Source organism: Diorhabda carinulata, chromosome 4, assembly GCF_026250575.1.
Source record: "Diorhabda carinulata isolate Delta chromosome 4, icDioCari1.1, whole genome shotgun sequence".
Classification (NCBI taxonomy): Eukaryota; Metazoa; Arthropoda; class Insecta; order Coleoptera; family Chrysomelidae; genus Diorhabda; species Diorhabda carinulata.
Window position 1 is genome coordinate 27,355,872 of NC_079463.1, and position 25,810 is coordinate 27,381,681.

Here is a 25,810-nt window from a genome sequence, read left to right on the forward strand (position 1 = left end):
TGTATAATCTTTTCATGCAAAAAAAATCGTAATATAACTTGTTTATACTTATAATGGTTATTTTGTTTTTATAGCGGTTTTAGAAACGATTTCAAATACTCTATTTATCTGCGCTGCCACTTAATATTATTAATGATATTCAGGCGTCAAAAGTACTAATTGGCATTCAATATTTGGTCTCGAATTACAAGCTGCTGTGAGATTGACACCTCACCATAATATATAAGTTTACCATTCAAGGCCAATATTGTTTTCGTTAGAAGCACGAAAAATTGCATCATTTCCAATATTGAATCGTATATTGCGAATCGTATCTCTTATTTGGTTAAACAGCATTTTTTTACCGAACGTAAGCCATATGTTCCAATACTTTTTTAAATAAAACGCAGTGCATTTGGCTTAAATCACTGGAAAAATAGTCCTTTCGTTTAACAAAAAAAGTAAATCACCTATCAACTTAAAATAGAAATAATTTGTTCTATTTATTATTAGTAATATTGGTAAAATTTCGGCGATTCTTGGTATTTGCTTTTTAATATTAAATGCTTTGACTTTATTCTTAATAACATTTCAATAGAAGAATACTTGTAAAAAAACATTGACATGTAACGTAAGGTCCCCCGAAAACAATAATTTAGCAGTGCAATATGACGATGAAAAAGGAACAGGCGAATAGCCTACATCAAAGAAGAAAAAGAAATGATTGTCCCTCCATAATTTCCATTTTCAAACTGCTTTTTCTAGTTTTAAAAGTGTCATATTACTTAGGACTTACAATTTTAGAGTTGGTAGATAGAATTTCATTAGACGTTAATGGAAAGGATCTTTTGAAACTACCAAAAATTATTGAGAAATGATTGTAATATGAGACATAAAAAAGTTAAATAGAAAATGAACATTGTTAAATTTCATTCTTTTCTTTTCTGTTCATCTACTGACTCATGTATATGTATGATTATTTACTTGATACGAGGATCGTTCGAGAAGTACCTGTCCTGAACTAGAAATGGTGGTAGTTGCTTGAAAAATTCCACTGTATTAGAAAGTAAACAATGTATTTGAGAGAGCATGTATACGTATAGTGTGTCTTAATAGTCTGGACATCCAACGGGAACAGTAGTCAGATTATTTAAAACACTTAATAGATTTATATTTATGTTAATAAATAGTTTATAGAAAACCTTTTGTGAATGAAAGATCCTTGTTGCTTAGTTTTGGGTTCATATACATAGATAAATGGTTCCTAGACTGTCACAACCTCATAAATCTCATCTCACTTCGATTAAATTTTTTCAGCAACAATCGACACGTTATTTTTATTAATCCATCATCCGTCACTGTCATATCTACCTGTTAAGCAAACGACACCTGTCGGTGTTTTAGCAGCTGTGGACGTTGAAGTTACTGTCCTCATGGGTTTCGTCCAATTTTTTTGACAAGGGTTCTCCGTTTGTTTCTGTTTAAAGCTATTTCTATAGCCTTTTTCCTTGTTAATTTTATCTGGTGCAGTTCTTCCTCGGTAGTTTTTGTCCATGTTCAAACACATTGTATTATAATTTAATGCTTGTATGGTTATATTTGGTTTCGTTTCTATACTTGTGGCCTATCTATCTCGTTTTTTGCTTCCAAATCGTTATTCAAATTTCCTGTTCTTCAGCTATCTTCCAAAAGTGTCCATTACTTATCTTGTTTGGCCAAAAAATTTTGCATATAACTCGTAGGCATCTGTTGATGCACGATTGAATTTCCAAGTTCCGACCATGTATAACAAAACAGATTTTATATTGGCTAGTCTTGGAATAAAATTTGAAGACCATTTTTTAAACAGTGATTTAAAAGCGTTTTGCGCAAGGTCTATTCTTCTCATATGTCATTTTTAATAACCCTATTTTCTACTTATTTGCTACCTAAATAGCAAAATTTTTTGTTTTCCTTCATTATCAAATTTATTACAAAGTTAAACAGGCTCACCGACAGGATTAATTCCTGATAATTACCCTACTTGTGTGACTAAAATCTAATAGTCATAAGGGTATTATATTATCGAATCTTAAAATCAATGTTTAGGGATCAATTTCAAGTAGTAAATTAATAGGTTGTTACATTCTACCTAGATGGATTAATAGAGGTGCAGAAGCTCCAATTCATTAGCCTCCTCCGTCATGCGATTTTAATCCTTTGGACTACAAAGTTTGATTGTATCTTAAAGAGAAACTCTATGATACAGTGGTGAGATCACTTTAAGAATTAGAAAATAGGATTCAACATCACTTTAATGACCGCTTATATTTAAAAAAAAAAGGATAAACTTGTGTAATCATGGAAAAAATGTTAATTAGATAAATAAATTTCCAAAACATATTAATAGCAATTCGTATAATCATTCTAACACCTTTGAGGACTGCGTCAAAATACCTTATTTGTTACCGAATCTATGCTACATCACTATGACGACACTTCAAAATTAAAGACAATACCTATCCCAAACTTACGATATATTAAGACTATTATTATCCACCCACAATTCATTCGAGTTAAAAACTAATTTTATATTGTGTAATCTAATTTAACTACTAAAAATTGCAATTAATTGTGTAGTTGATAACATTGATTGACATGATATTAATAAGTTAATTAACACGCTTTTTCTTATTATTTCTCACCAACCGACCAGACTTATTAGCAATTCTTTCGTTTAGTATTATATATATTATTGAATGAGCTAGTAATTATGGCTATTCACTTATAACGATGATTTTTGCTCCGAGCGTGGCGGTGTAATTTATCCGAATGAAACAACCCTAGCGAATAGAATATTAAACTATATCTATAATTATAAGAAAAAAACAAAATGTATTATGCAATATTATTAACAGGATAATTATAATAATATCACTACAGTTATTTAAATTTACAAGTGGATTTTCTTCATTGATCTCATTAGAAGCAATACTACCTATGGTAGCACTTGTAATATTGTTGACACTTTGTGGTGTGGAAACCAGGTTTTTACATAGATGTAATTTCACTATTCCTGTTCAAATTAATGTCTATTATTGAGGAAAACATTTTAAGCTCATGATCTTTCAGCTACTTGCTCCAAAAGAACGTATACCACCGAATTGTCATTATTATTCAATTTGACACTAGTCATTGTGTGTAAATATAATTATAGTAATATTCTCATTATCCGTTTGGCTATTTTTCATATATTCTCGTCTTAGCAAGATAAACTTCTAATTGCTCTATATAAAAACATTTTCTACGGTATTCGCTAAACTATGGTTAGTCACTCGACAGTTACCACGTACTATGTCGTTTTCAGAAAGTGGAAGGTGAAAATAACAATATTTGGGAAATTACAAATATTAAGATGAACACTAAAAAGACTGAAAGAGAATCCATAAGTGTTGAGAAGCTCAAACTTTTCGAAGCAAAATGGGAAAAGACGGATAAAAAAGGATAAGAAGATATTACAAAAACATTCTAGGTACGAGGATGGTCCCAGAAGTATCTGGCCTGACCTAGAGATTGTGATAGTTGCTGGAATAGTACCACGAACTATAAGAAAGTACATAATCTATACAGCATATGTTTCAAGTTTGATGATACCAAGTTGTTTAGTATTTGTTTGGCAGCCATCAATAATGAACGTTTCTAGTGAATTTGTAAGCATGGAAAAGATTGGTCACAATTCAAACAAGGTCGTACGATCTGTGAAGACCAGCATCGCAGTGGTCGACCAAAAGAGGTGCCGATTCCAGAAATGTTGAATGAAATCCACAAAGCAGTATTGTCTGATCGTCGACTGAAAGTGAGCAGGCTGGTGACATAGTAGGCATTCCAAAAAGCGCTGTACATCGCATATTAACTGAAAATTTGGACATGAGAAAGCTGTGCGCAAGATGGATGGCGCGTTTGCTTACAATGGAACAAAAACAGCGTCGTCAAGATGTTTCTTTTGAGTCTTTGGCAATGTTTCACAAAAATAAAACCGAATTTTCGCGCCCATTCATAACCATGGATGAGACATTAAGTCCACCACTTGACATCCGAAGCAAAAGAACAATCAAAATAATATATTTAAAAGGAAGAACTGGTTCCAAAAAGGCAAAGACCGTATCATCTACAGGCAAGGTCAATTTTTTGGGATGCGCATGGGTTAATGTTCACTGACTACCTTGAGAAAGGAAAAACTACACACGACGAGTATTGAAGCAAATTATTGTAACATTTGAGTTAGGAAATCAAGCAAAAACGGCCGCATTTGATTAAGAAGAAAGTGTCATTTTAATGCACCAGCTCACACATGCGTTATTGCAATTGCCACAATTAATAAATTGAAGTTTGGCGTACTACTTCATGCACACTATTTGCCCGATTTAGCCCACACGGATTATTTTCTGTTCCCAAAATTGAAAAAATGGCTTGGTGGTCAAAGATTTTCCAACAATGAAGAGGTGATGTCGGCAGTTAAGTGCTATTTTGAGAAGCTGCACGATTCTTATTATAAGAAGGGCAAGGAACTTATTGTACATCGTCGGGAAAAGTGTATGGATCTAAAAGGAGATTACGTTAAAAAATAGATAAATTTTTTCCATAATTTTTTATGGTAGGGTTCTATTTTTTCAGTTCTGCCTCTTATTTTCTTTATTACGTATCTTGGTTGGTGTTACTGTAATTTGATATTTTTCTAGAATACTTTTATTCTAATGGAGATCTCTCAATTTGAATATTTCTTCATTTATTATTGTATTGAATTGATTATATTTTTGATCCAAAATTAATTCTATTACGTGGTTTCTTGTCCTGTCCCTGTAAATCTTGTGATGATTTTCTGTTTCTTGATTCTCTTATATTCAACATTAAATAATGAACTAAGTTTTTTAATTTATTGCCTCAAATATTGGATCAAATAACGCTAAAAGAATGGACTATAGGTACCAATTATCGATAGACGTAAATAATTTTCGACGTAAACTTGTTCGATTTAAATAATAATGCAACTTCTAGAAAAAAAGTTTACTATAGCCCAATTGACCTAATAAGGCATCCCCCTTATATGGTTATGGTTTGCGGTTATCAAGGCAAGGTACTCTGTAGATGTAACTTGAAAGTATTTATTAATGGTATGGAACATTGATTAGACATGTAACATGTTCGGTATAGACAAGAAAAAGTATTTATCATTTTTAACTTATTGTGTCATAATTATTATGAAGACAATTTAAAGGTAAACATATTCAAAATGGACGATGACCTAATTAGAATCGTTGAACGACATTGATACTTTTTTGTAAATGAAGAATTGTTTTTTTCCGAAGAAATTGTCATTTTAAAATAATGCTGAAATATTTTGAAAATTTTGTGGAGTAGATAATATCTAATACCTAAGTAAAATATTTTTTTTTTCGAGTATATTCAGCTTCTTCTGAGTTAACCAATATTTTTTTAAATTAAAATATGTATTAAAATATTAATAATTTTTAGTGCTACTAACCAAAATTTCCACTTTTTAACCTGGGCATCCCTTTTTTTCCATTCCAGTGGTATTGATTATAGTATTTTTGGAATTATCTGTCTTATTACATTTTTTATCAAAGTAAAAAATCTTTCACTTTCTCCAGTTCTCCATAAGTTCATATTCAGTTATAGTAGGATCGTTACTTACGACATTAATCCTCCTCCCGTGAAAAATATGGATTATTTGGTATAGTTCAAAAAACTCAAACTTTGGCTCTTCACTCCATAAAACTCTCTTCTACTCTTCATATGTGTTAGCTCAATGCAACCTATTAATATTATTTTGAAGTCTTAAAATAGGTTTCTTTGTTCCATAAAGTCCAGTTTTTCTCAATCTTCTTTTCACTGTAGAAGTACTCAAAGGCAGATCCCTAGATTCATTGATCTGAGCTTCTGTCTCTGGACCCGTGAGTAGTCGATTACGTTTACTGAGGAATATAATATGTTTGTTTTTAGCGGTTGTGTTTTTTCGAGACCGATCTGAACGTTTTCTATCACCAAAGCTCCTGGTGGATGCATATTTTTCACGTTGTAGTCCACAGTATGTCGAGGCATTTTTTATTCGGCGACAATGGTACGGTTACATTTGCCTAAATTATGAAGACTTGTAATTAATGCAAGAGCTGCAACCGATAGTTCCTTGGTTTTACCTATTTTAAAACTGAATTTACGAGAACGAAAACAATTCGTATACGAACTTCACAAAAATATATCTTGATACAAAAAATATAAATCATAGCACATTCTTGCGTCTCACAGGGCTTACTGGAACTGAACTACAATCGTAAATACCGGAGAAATAATTAACAGTTGAAGAATAACGAAAAAATCAGCCGGTATGTGCAAGTTTTGAATCGTCGTATTTACCGATAAAATATTAACAAGCGATCGTATGAACCTTCCAGAACTCGACGCCTGGCGACAGAGGCTGGAAGTTGTTAGTCCATCTAAACGCGCGCCAGCCTATATCTTCTGACAACACAATATCTTAGTTCCGCCCTGAAAATGAGTCTGATTTGGATGATGGCGCAGGCTATGAAAACAAATACTGATGGGGTTGGATAATATTCTAAGACCCCTTGTCGTGTAGTTATGGTCAACGAGGCCCACCGCTACTAATATAGCGGTCTAGAGCGAACCAGGGTGGCACATAGCCCCCCACTGCTGGTGGCTGCTATAGTGATGACATTTGTACAAAATAAGGCTTTGATTTCTTCAGCAAGTTGTGTCAGCCCATTGGCATTCTATGACTAAAACGTTTCAAATTTTTTTTTCTATATATATCTGATAATTGTTTCATAATTTGAATGAACAATTTTCCATTTGATAGACAGTAAAGTGTAAAATTGAAAGATAAATGTGTTTTGACATAATAATTTCCCATTTAAGATTATTTGAATTTAACATTGGATAAATGGTAACCCAGACAGAGGTACAATCTCTTGTGTGTAATTTAACTCACCATCAGTGCGAACCATTGGGATCCGTCAGTCATTTAGTTGAAGGAGACAATAACAATCCAAACATGTCAAAACTCTATTATTTGATTATTAATAATATCTAATGTAAAATCAGGAATATTCGTGTTTATCATTTCTAGATTCCCTCATACGTATTCCATGTTTACAGGAGTTTTTAGAACTTCACGCCAGAAACTGCCAAATTTAAATTCGACTCAACAATGTAAAGTTACACAATAAACGAGGATGGTCCCAGGAGTACCTGTCCCAACAAAGAAAACAGAAAAGAATTCGAGGGGGCTAAATCTGGTGATTAGGTAGTAATTCAAACTTCAATTCATTAATTTTGGCCTTTGTAATAACGAATGTGTGAGCTGGGGCATTGTCTTGATGAAGTAACACTTTCTTCTTAGGTAAACGCGGCCGTTTTTGCTGGATTTCATCGTTCAAATGGTGCATTAAGCTCGCATAATACTCGCCGTTGATAGTTTTCTTTTTTTCAAGACAGTGATTGAAAATTAACCCATGCGTATCCCAAAAAACTCACGTCATGACCTTGCCTGCCCGGTTCTCCCTTTTCAGTCCATTGTTTTGTTTCGGGTATGAAGTGATGGATCCACGTTTCATCCATGGTTATGAAGCTGCGCAACAATTCGGTTTTATTTTTATGAAACATTGCCAAATACTCAATGAAATCATCTTCACGACGCTGTTTTTATTCTTTTAAGTTTCTCATGTTCAAATTTTCAGTTTATATGCAATATATCGAATTTTTTGAAATGCCTACTATGTCTGCTAACTCGCGCACTTCCACTCGACGATCATCTAGTACCGCTTTGTACATTTTCTTAAACATTTCAAACCGTTACCTCATTTGATCGATTTCTGCGATGCTGGTCTTTGCAGGTCGTACGGCCTCGTTCAAACTCTGCTACCCAAAATTTTACTGTTGATAACAAAGTAGCACATAATGATGACCAATTCTTTCCATGTTTACTAATTCACTGAAAACGTTCATTATTGATGGCTGCCAAACAAATACTTAACAACTTGGTGTCATCAAACTTGAAACATATGCTGTATAGATTATGTACTTTCTTATAGTTCGTGGTATTTTTCAAGCAGCTACCGCCATCTCTAGGTCAGGTCAGGTACTTCTGGGATCGTCCTCGTACCTAGAATGTTTTTGTAATATCTTTTTATTCTTTTTAATCCGTCTTTTCCCATTTCGCTTCAGAAAGATTCGGCTTCTCACCACTTATGGATTCTCTTTCCGTCTTTTTAGTGTTGGATTCATCTTAACTCGGTAACAAATAAGGTATTTTGACGTAGTCCTCAATGGTCTGGAATCAAAATTTATTTCAAGACTGGCCAATATAAAATCTGTTTTGTTATATATGGTCGGAACTTGGAAATTCAATCGTGCATCAACAGATGCCTTCGAGTATGAATTATATACAAATTTTGTGGCCAAACAAGATAAGTAATGGACGATAACTGAAGAACAGAAAATTTTAATAACTGTTGGGAAGCAAAAAACGAGATAGATAGGCCATAAGTATGGAAACGAAACCAAATATAACCATACAAGTATTAAATTATAATACAGCAGGTAGAAGGCAAATGGGTGGACCTGTTCATGCAGAAAAACTACCGAGAAAGAACTGCATCAGATAAACTCAACAAGGAAAAAGGCTGTGGAAATAGCTCTAAACAGAAGCAAACGAAAAGCCCTCGTCAACAAATTTGGACGAAACCCATGAGGATAGCAGCTTCAACGTCTACAGCTGCTAAAACACAGCGACGATGATGGATTAATAAAAATAACGTGTCGATTGTTGCAAAGAAATGCTGAAAAAATTTAATCACAGTGATTCAGAGGAGATTTATAAAGTTGGGACAGTCTAGGAACCATGTATCAAAGTATATGAACTCAAAACTAAGCAACAACCGACTGTAAGCGTCTTTCATGACGAGCCATATCCAACAAAAGGTTTTCGCGCACGAAGCACTTCGCAGTAAATGGTCGCCTGAGTTAAAGAACTCAATTCACAATTTTCTAAAAACTATTTATTAACATAAAATATGAATCAATAAAGCGGTTTCAATAATCTGACTACTGTTCCCGTTGGATGTCCAGACTATTAAGACACACTATACGTATACATGCTCTCTTAAATACAAATATCAACGAATACAATATCAAGTTAAATAAGTAGATTTATGATTCTTCGATTCTTCACAGTCACACTAATATAAGACAGAAATGAGGTAATCCAGCACGTTTATGGAGCACAAAATAAGAGACATATTCTATAACTCAATATATGGTTAACAAATCTTAAATGGTTTTCATCAGGCATGGCGAGATAATTCCTGTTTTTTCGGAATAACTAGATATATTACCACCGTTCCATTAGAGCAACGTAGAACGGTGAATTTTGAATGGTACACCAGTATTTTTTTGGCAGAAGTGTTCGAAAAACTCAGGGAAACCAATCGCAGAAGACAATGCTAGGTCTCACACATCAGCTTTAACAAAAACGTTTTTTAACCGTTAAAACATCGAATTGATGAGTCATCCATCGTACAGTTCTTGTTCGGCACTCAATGGTTCCTTCTCATTCCCACAGATTAAAAATTAATTGCGAGATCAATGTTTTTCTACACCCAAAGAAGCGGTGGATGCATATAAATCACATGTTATGGAGAAACCTCATAAGGAATGGAAGAAATACTTCGATAATTAGTTTAAACGCATACAAATGTGTATTGACCCAAATGGAATATATTTTGAAAAATAATAAAGCCATATCCAATTATAAATATTTATTTTTGTCTATATCTCAAAACTTAAGTAGCAACCCTCGTATTACTGTTAATTATAATTATCATGTTGAAAAAATTGTTTTCTTGATACTTGCAGATTAAATATAGTATTCTATTCGTAAGTAATGCATATTACTGGCTCGTAGAATAATGTAATGTTATATATTTCTCAAAAGTTCTCACGTAGCTAGATTATTTATTAAAAAAAAAAATATCACTCCTGACAATCTGAAAGACTATGTGTACTAAAAAAGTGATAAAAACTATTACATATATTATTTTGCCTATTTCAACATTTCAATTGATTTAATAATTACAATATGCTAAGATTTTGTTAATCCTCCTGTACAGTTCCTAATGAGTGACAAAAAGTTGACGTTGTAACACGCTTTTGAATTTATTTATAGAACTGTTAAAGATTTACATCGTAGAAAGAATGAATTGCCCCTTCACATGTATATTTTCAATCACTATACTCGATTGAAACATTGATATCTGGACTTTTTCTCTTTCATCATTACTCTTAATTAAAAGTATTTACTTTGACATTTACTACAAGAAATATTGACGCTGTTTATATACATCAGACATTTTAAGTTCAGAGCATTCTGTAATTGGTTGTGGAGTTCCCAAAACAATTCATTATTTTGGCTTTTGGGACATAATACGGAGAGGTTTATTCATTCCTTTGATTATTCAAAGAAATAAGGTAACAACTCTTTACCAAATTTCTTCTATTGCGAATACAAACACATTTTTACTATTAGTTTAAAGTTTAAAAATATACAAAAATTACCAGTATTACATGCAAGATAATGAGAATTATCGTTGGGGAGCTATAACTGCTCAAATGTTATTATAAATAAACTTTATTAGTTCTTGTGATTAATCTATATTTTTGAAAGCACCTACCAAATATTTTTGATATATGCCTCTTTTTGACATCTTTTGTATTATATCATCTATTTCTCTTTCATATTATAGATTATTCATATTTACATTTGTTACTCCAATAAAAAAATTACTTATAATTATCAATAATAACGATTACAGTTGTTTTGTCTGTATGGGTCTTTCAAGACTGGTCAAATCCAACAAAAGTCGATCGCGCATTTCCAATAGAGCAACGTATTATGGTCATTTTTGAACAGTAGACCAGCATTTGTTTGTTCGAAAAAATCAAGGACATCAATTGAGAAGACGAATCATTCTCCACCACGACAATGCGAGCTCTCACATATCAGTTCAAACAAAAACATTTTTAAATAGTTAAAACGAATTCATGTGTCATACTCCGGACAGTCCTTATTTTTTTACTGAACACACTGTTTACACCACCACTACCCAACACTCACAATACTCACACTTCTATTTACTCTTTACCTTCAATCTCTGAAGACGATTACTTGGTTAAAGAAACGCGCGTCGGTGTGAACAGTGTGTTCAGTATGAATATCACCAACGTTTCCAGAAATTCCAACTTAGTCCTTGTTTGGTACAGAATATTTATAGATAAACTTTATTAGTTCTAGTACGTTTCCGTGATTCATTTATATTTTTAAAAATATCTACTGAAGTTTTATGATGTATAGGTCGTTTTGATATACTTTGTATAATATCACCTATTTCACTTTCATATTATAAATTATTTATATCAACATTAGTTATTCCAATAAAAAAAAATTACCTATAATTATCAATAATAACGAATAAAGTTGTTTCGCCTGATCGTGAATATCATTAACCTTAAAAAATTGTGTATAAATTTAGGTATCACTTGCACTGATTAATAATATTTACTTATAGTCAAATTATATTAATCAGGTCTTTTAATGCATCCCGCGACGTTTGTGTGACCTATGACCTTTGGTTTAATATGCTAAATAACGTCTGCGGCTTCATTTTCGATTATTATGCTTTTCTAAAATTGGATGGTAACAGTCATAAAAATCTGGACAATCAAACTCAATTTATAGCAATCAAGTAAAAACCTTGAATATATATTTTGTTTGTTTCAGAAAAGATTGATATTAGTATACAAGGTTGTGCAAAGTTAATGATTGCATACCTAAAATTAGTTTGAAACTAAAATATTTCCTGTTTAAAATTAAATTGTACAAAAAATATTCAATTTTTCTGCAAACTATTTGCCTCATATGGTTGTTTTGATAAGTAGAAACACAATTTCGACTTGTATGATGATTGTAAGCCTTTCAGATGAGGTTAACGCGTAGAATATTCAGAATCTTTCTGATTTAATACTGAACATGTATCTAGATATTCTAAATATTGAGTCTCAAAATTCAGCATTCAGAATTCTACAAGCTCAAAGCTATGTTCAGAAGTTGTGACTAACCTTCTGTGAGACAGTTATACCTTATAAGAAGATAAAATAGGTAATGTGTAATACTATTCATTTCCAGAGCATATTTCCATACAATGAAATTGCTCAGAGTAGAACACATCCAGAGTGTATAAATATTAATTCGTTAAATTAAAAATGAGGGGCGACGAAATCTAAACAGAAGACCATGTTGATATTATAAAGTCTGATTCGTTTACCTGGATACTTAAATATGAATCAATATTATGTCTTCCTTTACCACACATTTATTTTTAAATCAGCTGTGAAACAACTCAATACCTTCACACTTTGCATTAATCTATAATGCTAGTTAAATAATTCAATTCACGAGTTTGTAAAAACTATTTATTGACATAAAATATAAATAAATAAATAATCTGACTACTGTTTTCGTTGGATGTTAAGACTATTAAGAACACACTATGTGTATACATGCTCTCTTAAAATTCAATCCTATTGTATACAAAAGCTATAATTAATTATATTTATGGCAGTAACATCAATACAAAATTGAGGCTAAGTAATTTGATAAGTTAATGGAAGTGTCTAAGGGACATATGAAATCGCTTAAGTAAGTCGTTGACTCCCATTAGGAGATGGTCAGTTTACAATAAACCTTAACGAATACAATAGTAAGTAGAAGTTAAATGGGTAGATTTATTATTCTTCACAGCCACATTAATAATTTGAAAATTATCAATAAGCGCCTTCTGGATCTGATTTGAGGACTTTCAGATAAACTCTACAGATGTACCAAAGCTTAAAACCAACTATTAACCAGTCCGAGGATTGTCTAATGAGGCTATAAATACGATCTTCATATCGGATTTGTTTCGGGCGAGGTTACACTCTCAGATTTCGTTTGTGCTTCTTTCTAATTGCGACCACTTAATTCTACGCTTTTCCCGATTGAATAGTGAATATGCATGTATTTTTTTTTTAATATTTTTAATTCGTTCTTCACATATTTATAGCTCAATATAAAATATATAGTTTGTCAAAAAATCAAAATGTTGTTTTGAACGCCGCTATTTTTCACGGGTCAATTGCCACGTCCAGTATTTGCTTACTTCAAGTATGCGGATTTTAGGTTATAATATTGATAAAAGCCATGGAATGAAGGTAAAAAACCGTTAAATAGGTTCAAGTTCTGAGACCTGCGAATACAAGAATATAATGGTGTAAATTTATGAGAAAAAATGAATTATTTAAAATCATGTTTGCATTGTTGTGAACATCATTTTAATGTAAGTATTGATATTTCTCGATGGCAAACTAACCTAATTAACAAAAGTAATAGAATTTTTATTCAAAGAACCATAGTTGTCGTAGTTTTCTCAAGGTAAAACTTTTATCTTTCTATTTGGACCATACTAAATCATGAATTTATTTCAGGTCAAAAAAGACACAGAAAATTATGTACAATATAAGATTATGAAATAACAAAATAAAAAAGTAACACTTCAGTTAGAGAAAGGATTGTGTTTCATATATTCCATTGCGGATATACGCCACCTTCACTAAGATGAGCACTCGTAAATGAAGCTTTCCTCGAGCTTCATTACAATGGTGATATTTTAGAATTGAGCTACCACAAACAAGTGATTATGAAGCAGGGTGTTGTACTTCTCTTGTTGACATTTTTAATGATTGCGAAATGGACACAAATTGGACCTGTGGTAATGCAAATAAAATAAACTTTGACAAAGCTGTGCAAGTGATTATAAAAGCATGTGGCTTGACAAATTTGAAGGATGTTTTAATAAAAAATGGATGCATTAGATATTTGTTTCATTCAAGTTGAATACACATTTACTCTTTATTTAATTTGGGAAATATCGCTAAGACTCCAAAGCATTTTCCCATTTCCCAACAAATATTCACACAGTTGCTTATCACAATTCTCCTCTAATATAATAACTTTTTTAATTTTTTCCATAATTTTTCCTCAATTTTTTCTATTCTATCGACAATATAAAGTATAAAGCTTTGTTGGAAGTTTGCAATATTCAATGAAATCACTCGAATTTTTCGCTGTACTTAAAAGTAATAAATAATGTAGGTATTGACTATTTTTCTACTTTACTAGGCTCACTGTAAAATTTCATCAAATGTTTATTTGTGCCGCCAATCAACTTACAATTATTTTTTTCCGCCGATAAAAAACTTTCAGTGTTTTTGGAATAATGTAAGGCTTAGGTACACTGCAAATATCCTTCGCTTCTACACTCGTGGTCAAAAATAACGCACCACCCTGATTTCTGAAAATATTTTTTTGTTTAATAAATTTAAATTAATATTGCTATTGTTTAACTTCTTTTCAATCATATTGACGCAATAATAAGAAATGTGTAATTTTGAGTGATTTTTAATGAGTAAAAAAATAAAAATAAAAACAATGCAATAAAACCAAATTTTCTTAAAAATAAAACTTGCATCCTAAACAATAATATTCCTTTTTTTAAAACGCTAGAAGCGTGTATTTCCGCCTCTGGATGTAATTGTTGCTAACATTCTCCTGGGCATGCTTTCAATTTGGTGCTGTATCACTTTTTGAGGTATGTTCTCCCTGGACCTCTTAGACTGATTCTTGTCTCATTAGTAAATATAACTTGGCACCGATTTTCTAAATTCCAATCTAAATGTTACCTTGCAAATCTTAGTCTAGCAACACGATGCTGCCTGGTCATCTAGAGGAGTTAAAACTGAAGGACGTCCTTGTCCACGCCTCCTAGAATGTAAACCGGTCTCTCGAAATCTTTGCATCAATCTGCCAGTGGTTGTGTGGTGTACGCCAGATTTGCTACTTCACGATAACTTTGTCCCAGTACAACTAACTCGGCTATTCTTTCAGCTTCGCGTTCAATTAACTGCCTAACTCTATTCATTTTGTGTTTAAATAGTCTCCACTTTAACACACCTTGATTGACTTAAATTAATGCTGTCCAGAAGTTGGTACAACAACCAACAAACAATTAAAATTTTAAAAAACTACAAAAACAGTTATTTGCTGATAAGAAATTTTGCTACATTTTATCGCTAACATTTCAAATACTTTAACTTTTTGGGTTAGAAAAAAAAAAGAAACCGAAATGATTAACATTTTAGGTTTTGATATTGAAATAAAGGGTGGTGCGTTATTTATGGCCAGGAGTTTACTAGTTTCAAGCTACTACCAATCGAAAATATCTTAAGATTAATCCAGGACGTGGTATTTGACGTCACGACCAATGATGATGCGTTTATTAAATTTGAATTTCGCTTTCTTATTTTGCACTCTTTAATAATTATTTTAAATAATTGGGAGCAAATGAAAGGAGTAAATAATAATTTTATGATAATATTGTCTCTGAGCAAAAAAAATCAAGTGAATTCGAACTACATGCTTATTCCCTATTGGGTTGGTCTACTAATTTATCCAGACTGCACTCCTTTATTTACGTTTCTCTAGCATTACCAAAAAAAACTATTGCTAGTTGTGAGGGAGCTTTTATTTTTATTTTTTATTTAACCATGGAAGTGTCATACTTAATCTACGAAGAAGTAATATACATTTTTTCATTTCTTACTATCTTAGCTCGTGTTTTAGGTAATTCAAATTAACAAACAAAGCCCAATAGCAAACTAAAAGTTTGGCAATATGAATACCTTGTACTAAACTCGGCAATCCCCTTCTCACACCAACTACTACTCTCTTCAGGGTGATCTTATAGATTGAAAAACTTAGTTTTACAGCTGATCCATTAATCCCACCCCTTTTAAAAAATCTGGAATGTGGGATGGTTCCAATTACCAGAGATCTTCGTCTTCTATTGCCAGAAAATTATTGTTATAGTCCGGTAAAAGCTTTTACCGGACTCATTTTTATATACTTTGGTAATGGCCATCCATATACACTTGTTCAATAATAATTGTTGAATATTTTAATTAACCGCGAAATTTTGCAAGTAACGTCTATGTCTCGATACGTATCTGATTGGTATTATCACCTTCAACAATAAATGATAATCATTAGTGAGGATCACTCCTACGCCGACTTGTTATGACATCATTCTCTTATTTCTTATTTAGTTGTTTCTCCCACTTAATGGATGATATTACTGTGTATTATATTGCAAATTTTAATTAAAAAAAGTTTTATTTCTTGATCTTCATATATTTGACGCTGATATTTATATATATAGGAAATGAAATTTATGAGAGATTTTACATTTTTAGTGCTTAGGTACTGTAAACTGATCGTGAGTTTCTAATGACAGTTTACAAATCACCTTTTAAATACCAAAGTTTATAGTTTATTTACTCCACGGTATACAGGGTGCTGAAGAAGAAAATATCGATAAATATGAATTAAGGTTTTAAGAGGATACGATACGCTTAAATCTATCTATGTAAATGGGAAGTTTAAAAATTGATTTATCTTCACTTCTTCACAATAATTTCATAAATTCGGGCAATTATCCTTGCCGTGTTCATCAGAATAACATTTAACGGAGTATTCGATTTTTCTCATCCACTCCAAACAATCATATATTAGAGACTGTAAGGAAGTATAATATGTATCATAAATATCATGAATATGTCAAATCTGACATTACCATCATGAAGTTTGACATTTTTGATTGAGAACGTGTTGACATATGAGTGCTATTTGAGTTTTTGGTTGCACTTCGCTATCCCTGTCAAAAATATTTGTTTGCGTTCAATACAGCTGAAATAATTTCGAACAGTACTAATTCTTCGAAATCAAATGTTAATAAAATTACCACAAAACGCATTTTTTCTTGCGGGAAACTGTTTGATTCCTAACAAGTCTGAATTCTTTGTTCCGCTCAAATTATCTTACACAATAAATGATCAAATAACAGTGGCTCTCAAATATGTTATATGTTATAGTATCCATCTAGGATAAGTATCACTTCAATTTTAACAATCATAGAGATTAATTGTACCATTCAATACAAACGTGACTTCAATTACTTTCTGGGTCATTATTAAGATGTAGACGAACACAACAGTGAAATTGTATAAACACTGATTTTATTGACAGTAGATTTTTATATCTGACGCAAGGTTAGATAACTTGAAAAAAAAAATTAAGTAATAAAAAATTCACTGCGAACTAAGCGGTATCATCTTATTACTGTTCTAATTTCACGATGACACTTCTTTCGCCATGACAGTTACAACAGTCTCCCACACTTATTAAGACGTTATATAGTCTCTCAAGTAAGAGGGCGCTTTACGAAGACGGTTGGAACACCTGATATTTATAGTGGGAGTACGGTCAGAATCTGGATCATGAATAAGTTGAAAGTCATGTAGGAGAATGAGCGGTCGAGGTAGGTTGCAAATCCTCTCCCTCTGATTCAGGGGCAAAGTGAACCTTCTTCTTTGGAATTTCTGAACGCCGAAGCTGGTCAATATGACGCTTTATCTCCACACACAACAGTCCATTATCACCTTTAACTTATTCTTCTTAACAGCTAAGGTTTTGCCCATAATCGTTCTGGTTTGCATAGTGAGTATAAACAAATTAATATAGCTTTTGCACATATATATTTTACGAGTGGGATTCCAAGTCAGCTGCTCATTGAAACAAACACGGGATGTTGTTTATATGAACTTGGCTGAAGCAATGATTTTGTTGAGAAATTTCAAGAAAATATAAAGTAAATTTCATTTTTGATAGGATTATAGGTATTAAAACAGTATTTGTCATTGAAAATGTAAAAGCTGTAGCCTCAAATAAACAATCAAACTACTGCACTGCCATCCGCATAGATGATCTTTATTCTTTGAGTTTCGAATTCGCTCAACACCGTTGCACTTTCCAATAGCCACGGCCGTATCCATATAAGTTTTCTTTCATCCATATCCTGTTAAATTTCTTCCAACAACGCAGATAGAAACAAATTTCAGTGGAATTTGAAGACATTTTTGTCTTATTACTTCTCGGAGACCTCTTAACATGGCGCAACATACTTGTTACGCTTGATTCAGACACGGCTAGTAACTGAGTCAGGTACTAAGTAATTTGGTCGATAACATTCACTTCCAGCATTCGGCGAAGGCTAAAAATTTACTTAATCTTACCTAAAAAAAATAAAATAAAAGGTGACAAACAGATATAAATCATTTTAAAATAAACTGACTAATCCTGGTAACTTCGGCTTTTCACACAAAACACGTAGAATTCATACGCAAGAATACAAGAAATGTATGCAGTTGTACAAGTGTTGGTTCCAGCTTCGTTCCAATGTTGGATACTTCTTTCTACTTTCTTTGGCCAACGTTTCAATGCCAACGTTGGTAGCAAAACATTCGTCGAATAACATGCGCACTACGACCACGCGATACGTCCAATCATATCAGCGTCCAGCGTTGGAAGAGAGCGTCAAACTGGACAGACAATGACGTCGTACGGAATTAAATGAAGCTACCAATAGAGGATCGTTTGGAATACTTTCAATCCGAATTTCGGAAACTTTGTTTAATTACTTGTTTAATGAAACAAAATATCATTTTTTGTCTTAAGCTAATGGTTTTTACTAGACACCCGCGTTCGGTCTTGCTTTAGTGACAGTTTATTACTTATTACTTTGATAGACAGCAAAAATAGAATTGGAACCGTCTACTTATAAGCTACTGTATTGAAAGACTTTTTTTTACTATTCTCACGCCCTAAATTACTCGCAGCTCTATTGAATTACTAGCCGTGTCTGAATTACTCTTTAACTGTTTCGACCTGATCAGCTGAGGTACTATCCGAGCTATTCAATACGTGTAATTGCGGCTTTCATGATGAGATACTATTTAATTATATACTAGTAGATTTATCAGTGAATTATTTGAAATGCACATTATTTTCAATAAACTATAACTATTGTTTAAAATTGCAGGTGAAGTGAAAAGGCCATGTCGGCCGACACATCCAATTATTCTCAAATTCAAGATGAAGATGTTCTCAGGAAAATGGTATGTATAAAATTGAGCCACAAACAATTTCCGGTAGCTATATACAGACATCAAACTTATATTTCTAATATCCAAGTTAATTGTGCTCCATATGTTTTTGACTTTATGCAAAAGTTATTAAAAAATTATGTTTTGTTTTGTGCACAATAGGCGATGACATACTTTTAATTGCCCCAAAATAAAGTACATAGATAGTAATAGAAGACAAAAAAGTGCAACAGCTAAACCTATTGCACTTTTTCGTTGCGTCATCCAAAACAAAACTTTACCTGCTCAATTGAATAGTTTAGGTTTTCACCCTTTTAATGCATTCGTGACGACAAATCGGTTTTTGTTGAGTTACCTGGTTAGTTATGATACATGTTAAATACCATTCGAAAGAATATTAACTAGAGAAGTTTTTAAAAACATTTGTAAATGTTGTTTAAGTAGGCGCAACACGTAGCCAACACCATCACCTATCGACCATTTTCCTATGGTTACTCACCCTCCAAACACCCTGTATATTCTTACTCACAAAAGTAGTGAATTTTAGTAATTCACGTATTATTAGTTGTCCAACAGGGACAACAAAATAGAGGCTAGAATAGATGGACAACTTACAGAGAAAATAAACATAGGCACGAGAGATTCCTTAAGCCTCCTACTTTTTAATTCATAATGGATGAAATAATAAAGGCAGTGAAAAGGAAGAGATGTTATAAGATGGGAAATAGAGAAATAAAAATTCTCTGCTATGCAGATGATGCAACCCTTATAGCTGAAAGTGAAGATGCCTACAAAGATTGGTCCACAAGTTCAACATAGTAGCAAAGAAGCTTAACATGGTAATTTCATCCCAAAAAACAAAAACTCTGGTCATTAGCAAAGAACCGATTAGATGTAAGATGGAAATTAACGGTACCAGCATTGAACAGATTATGGAAACTAACTACTTAGGCATCACACTATCAAGCTATGGAGATGCTGAATCAGAAGTAAAAAAACAAATACAGAAAGCCAATAGAGCATCAGGATATCTCCATAATACAATATGGAGAAACAAACATATTAGAACGGAAACTAAGACTGGAATTTACAATGTGGAAAAGATTAACGAGTGGTTATTGAATAGAAAAAAAGAATGGAACAACCGTATAAGTAGAATGACAGATAAAGATTGCAAGAGACAAATCGCCGGCCGGGAGAAGTGTCGGTCGATCCCGGAAAAGTTGGAGCAATAATATAATTTAAAAGCACTAGAAAAGAAAGAAACTGGCAGAATTGCATAGAGAAAAAAAAAAGAAAATGACGTATTCTTAGAAACCCTACAAGAAATTTCGCCAGATAAGTTATAAAGCCGGCTGATTTCAAAGAAGCCGCTATTTGACGACATTTTAAGAAAAACAATACGAATAGTTCAGTGTTTAGAGGTAATAGACTAAGAGCCAAGTCGGATTTAGATTCCTGTCGGGGCTACATGTAAAATGTAAAAGTCGAAAATAGAATATAGCGGTTTGCTAAAAGAAGGTGCTATAGTATCTGTCACGTACCAGCGAGTTTATCTGTAGAAATGGAAGCTCCTGACGTTGGCCGTCCAAAAGTAGTTTATTTCGGTGTAAGTTGTAAGTGAAAGACGAATATTTACATGGCAGCTTCTGTCGATAGGCTAGAACTAGGGAGAGTCCCAGACTTTTTGACGAAACATGCTGTTTTTGGAACATTTCATTTTCCAGTCTTCTAACTCTGAAACTCCGATAATGTTGACTTTGCGCGACTACCAGAGTAATATTTAATTTGTTTAGGCTCCCCTTAATAAAATATCATGAAGGCAGCTCCTAAACAAACTCCCGCCTATTTGATAAAATGGATTTCATCAATTAATTTTGTTAAGGAATCTTTGAGTTGATAATTGAAATGAATACATTCATTGCCTAATGTCACTTCCAAATCGTCAGGATACTTATTGACTAATTCATTAGCAAGATTTTTCAACCATTCGGCTTGTTACGTTTTTCTTCAAACATTTTGAATATTCCTCTGTTCACGTAGTTATTCTTTACAATTCCTCTCATCTCCAGAAAGAATTACTATTTCAGGTCTTGCGATCCTGCCAGCACCAGCCTGTACCAGATAATGCTGTGGTTAAAGTAGTCGGTTTCTCATTTCTGCTTGCGGCAATGAATTCCAGTGCATCAATTATTGCAGACCACTCTTTCTATAATACGAAGCAAGCATGCAACCAACAAGTTTGAGAGAGACTTAAATTTGTACGCTGCTCCAAGATCTCCCCACTATGTATAGATGTATAGAAATTGTATAGCTCATATAAAGTAGAAAAGACGTCGAAGAAGGGGCGGCTCAAAGAACATAATCTGCTAAAGGATTATATGTTTTGATTCCTCTCTGAATGCCTGTCATATTGCTCGAATTATCATACAATTATCCACGACAGTCCATTATATCCAAGCCATTCTTATCTAGAGATTCTAACAAAAGATCATCAATATCTTCAGTTTTATGGGCGATTTTTGGTAGAAATTCTAGAAACCTTTCAACAATTTCACCGTTTTCACGTACATAAGAAATTAATTTTCTTATTTACTTTTAAAATTCTGGCATTTAAAATTTTTTTCGCTCTTCTAACCTAGACCTAGAGCGGTATACTCTAGGTCTGGACCTCACGAGACTAGGCGTAAATTTTACTTGTTATACGTAACTTTCCATTACTTTTTCACTCCAGGGATTGTTTATATTGTTATGTAATATTTCCTCTATAACTCAGAAACGAGGAGTCGTATGAGAATTTTGTTTTAGGTCACAGCACTATTTTCACGTCATCTACTCACTCCCGAATTTCTTGCATCAAAGATTACTTTGAAAATCGTTCAGAGTTAAACGAATTGAAAATATACACAGTGAGTTTGGGAATCCGGTCGGTTCTGGCCCATCGACAAAAGCTGTCGTGTAGACGTCTTTGACTTGACTCAATAGAAAAGGGAAAAAACAAAATTTGGCCGAGCCGCGCAATTCTGACGTGGGATGATGTTTTTAAAAAAATATTTAAATCAAAAATCGATCCGATTATCCCATAAAAACATTATGTAGGTGTGGTAAAAAATAATTTTTCTCATTTTGCTTAAAAACTTTTGCAAAACAATAAATCACATATAATTCCAATACAAAAATTCTATTATAAAATTATTGTCTATTATACTACAACTCAATTATGGGACGTCTCTGAAGACGTAGAAATCCTTTGCTTTTTTCACATTTACTGTATTTTTTGCTCCTTTGTGTTAGAATAGATCCACTGTATTTAATATCCCTTCTAGAACTTCCAGCTTTGAGAATTGACGGTCTTCTTCAGATTTTAGGTGACAAGTGGGGTCGAGATTCTAATGCAACAACTACTTAATGATATACAATAAATTATTGATGTTACAATAATATTTGCATAAAAGATTATGTTATTTATGAAATTAATAAAAAACGATTGGCTTAAATTAATTCTGACATTAAGATTATTCTCTTTGACCTCTCGAACTTGTCTTTTTTTAAAAGCAATAGTGAATATTTGCTCATCGTTTTTGTTTATTATATAATAAAACGTCGACTCGAGTGATCGTATATTTTTGTAGTGGCAAGATACCGATGATTTCGGAAAGAAAAAAGAAATAAGATCGCATATGTATAAGCTGAGAGAACAACGCCTAAGAGAATTTTACAACGGAAGCGAAATATCAGAATCGAAGACGACTACTACTTCTGGAAAAATTACTCAGAGTTCCACTCATACGGATTCGCTGGTCGATCAGAGTTTCCAGAGTTTTAAAAGCAAAGAAGTGAGAGATTCAGAATCGCCTACCAGAGAAATTCAATACAAAGTTCCAGGTATATATTTTTTCACTATCTCTGATGATAAACAGCTCTAGTAAATTCAAAAATTTAGTCACACTAATTATATCTTAATTTTTTGATTACTTAATAATTGAGAGTAGGATTAATAATAAAAAATTATTTTCTCATTCTAATTCATGATACAAAACAAAAATAGATGAGGTTATTATGAGAAAAATTGTATTTTTCGGCATTATCCACCTCACTTAATTACTTAACACTAACATTACAAGAACTAGTGCTATTTTTGACAATATCACGAATCAACATTACCTATAGAAATCGAAGGGTGACTTATATATAGTGGTCAACAATCCGTAATTTAATAAGTAACAATCACTTATAATCTCCTTAGAGCTTGAATTATTTCCCAAAATTCCGCCAACGAGAACTATTATGAGGAGAATTATTCAAACTCGTGAGAGATGCGACACGAAAATTTTATACCAAAAGTAATGAATAAAAAATAGAATTTTTCACAAATTAATGAGCGTTTATTTTGGTTTTGATGTTTGGTGACTTAATAAATCAACCCTTAAAGGACAGAATGTTTTTGAATAGTAAATAATTTTTGGTAGTTTTGTTTAATATAAGCCAATAATAACCTAAATATAACAAAATAAAACATTATATATCCTTAGTTTCTTTAAACCGGGTGTTTCCATATGGTAATGCTAGTCTCTAGCAATATCATAAGTCTTTAGCGATATCACAATATTTGATATCTGTCCAATGTAATCAAATATTCACTTTTAGAGAAATACTATTTATTTATGACACAAAATAATATTACAATTTAAACAGAGACCTATATTGCATTTAATGCACATAGTATGCATTATGAATTGCCATCTTCTCTAGCACAACACTGCTTCTTTCCATTTGGAGTATTGTCAAATCTGATGTCATCTGATACTCTACAAAAAGAGCTGCTAGAATTATTTATACGTGGACGGCCCCCAGGCTTTGAGGGATTTCGGGCTCTCTCTAAATAGCTTTTCACAATTTCTCTTCTAAATTAAAGCTGTATTAGATTTTTTATGTCCCAACCATACTGTAATTTATTCGATTAAGAATATTTATTTTTCCACCTTATTTTGACTTCATATCAAAAAAGCACTTTTCAAATTAAAGTTCTCTCCTTAAAATATTAGCTTCTTGAAATTATCGATAAGTATCTTTTTCGTTCAAAATCTCTACTTTTTGATGGTTTAAAAAATATCACCATCCTCATGGTAAACTTTTTAGAAAAGGTAAAAAAATACATAAAAACTCGCAACTGAAAATGTATCCTTCGATCATTATGTACAATTTTGGAATATTTATTAAAATTTTAGACTCTAATTGCTTATAGTTATTATTTCAATCTGGAATCTCATGTTTTTCGTGTAAATAGAGTGTAAAATTTTAATAAATAACTAAAAATTGAGTGCTATTTCGGTTTTAAGTCTAAATAAGGTTAAAAAATGAATATTTCAAAACAAATGAATCGTGAAAAAAAATTTTTTTAAAGCATAAATAAAAACCCAATGACTTGATTTCTCAATGATACACATAAATTTTGAGGTTACGTCAAAAAATTGTAAATACAGAAGCTGCAGATCTTTTTATTACCTACAATTTGGCTTCTTGACTTTTTTCCATAGGACTTGTAGTTTTGCCGGAAATCGAGATAAACCGTTTTTTACCCTCTTCACCTTTCCGACTTCAGATCACCCGTAAATGATTTTTCCTCTCATTTGTATTATATTTTCTTTCTTTTCCAATGCGTTTAATCCTACGATTATTCTTTTTTGGTTTCAAATCTTATCAACCCTTGTCTATTTTGATAGAACTATTGACTGAAGTTCTACATCATCTATAAATGAAATATACTTTACTAAAACAAAAATGATGTGATCTTCATTATGCCCTTTCTCATTTGATTCGTTTCTAAATTCAATTGTATTTTCTTCATACATATAATTTAAAATACGTATGAAATCAAGTTTTCTGCATTGTTCTTTCAATTATAAATTGAATTAAAGACAGCAGACACGTTTAAGAAAATATTACTGGCATAATTTTTCTTTGAAGAAAAGTTTTCAAATTTTTAAATTGCGAAGTAATAATCTCACACTACTAAAATTTTATTTTGAAAACAATTCACGTAATTAGCAAATAAACCGAGTTATATAATAGTTAAAATGAGTATTCTTTTCTAGAGTTGTGAAGTAACTTTTCTCTTGGAAGTTTGACAGATATAATCTTAGCCAGGATTTTTCTCATGAGTAGCTTAAAAGCAATGCTGAATTTTTCTCGTGTTATAACGCATTTCCGAAAAAATTATATTCCTTTCGAATCAAATACGATATAGTGACAGTGAATTACTGGTCTTATTGTTAATTAGTGGGGTATTTAAAAAATAATGACTCGGAAATATATCTAATTATATTCATTAAGTGTTCATTTAGCACACCAAAATACATCTAGCCTTTACATACGTCCCTAAATTGGAGTGCCAACGCTCTAGAGGACATTCCTTGGGTCAAATTATGCGTATCTGGATAGGGAACTTATGTCTGCAAACGGATCATTTCTCAGGTGTTAAAGTTTTGAAAATAAAACAAATAGATAATTTCTAGTTCTTTCCAGAAGAGTGAAGCAGGGGTCAAGAACCCTTTTTCCACCTCTGAATTCTTCGCCACTGTAGCTTAACGAACAAATTCTGTATGTTTAGTAATTTTCCAAATAATCACAAAAGCGATCACAAAATGATGTTCGCGAAAACGGTTAA

The 25,810-nt window shown here is 32.3% G+C and overlaps 1 protein-coding gene across 4 annotated transcripts in view; it reads left to right on the forward strand.

Annotated features, from left to right (window-relative positions):
* Positions 1 to 25,810, forward strand: part of LOC130893100 (mucin-2) — a 111,770-nt gene that overhangs the window by 15,016 nt on the left and 70,944 nt on the right. For all 4 annotated transcript variants that reach the window (XR_009059145.1, XR_009059146.1, XM_057798898.1 and 1 more), the window contains exons 2-3: positions 19,080 to 19,155; positions 22,776 to 23,028. Coding sequence is in view for 2 of the 4 variants with exons in the window: in XM_057798898.1 (XP_057654881.1) it covers positions 19,096 to 19,155; positions 22,776 to 23,028 (313 nt within the window). In the remaining 2 variants the exon portion in view is untranslated. The remainder of the gene's footprint in view (positions 1 to 19,079; positions 19,156 to 22,775; positions 23,029 to 25,810) is intronic.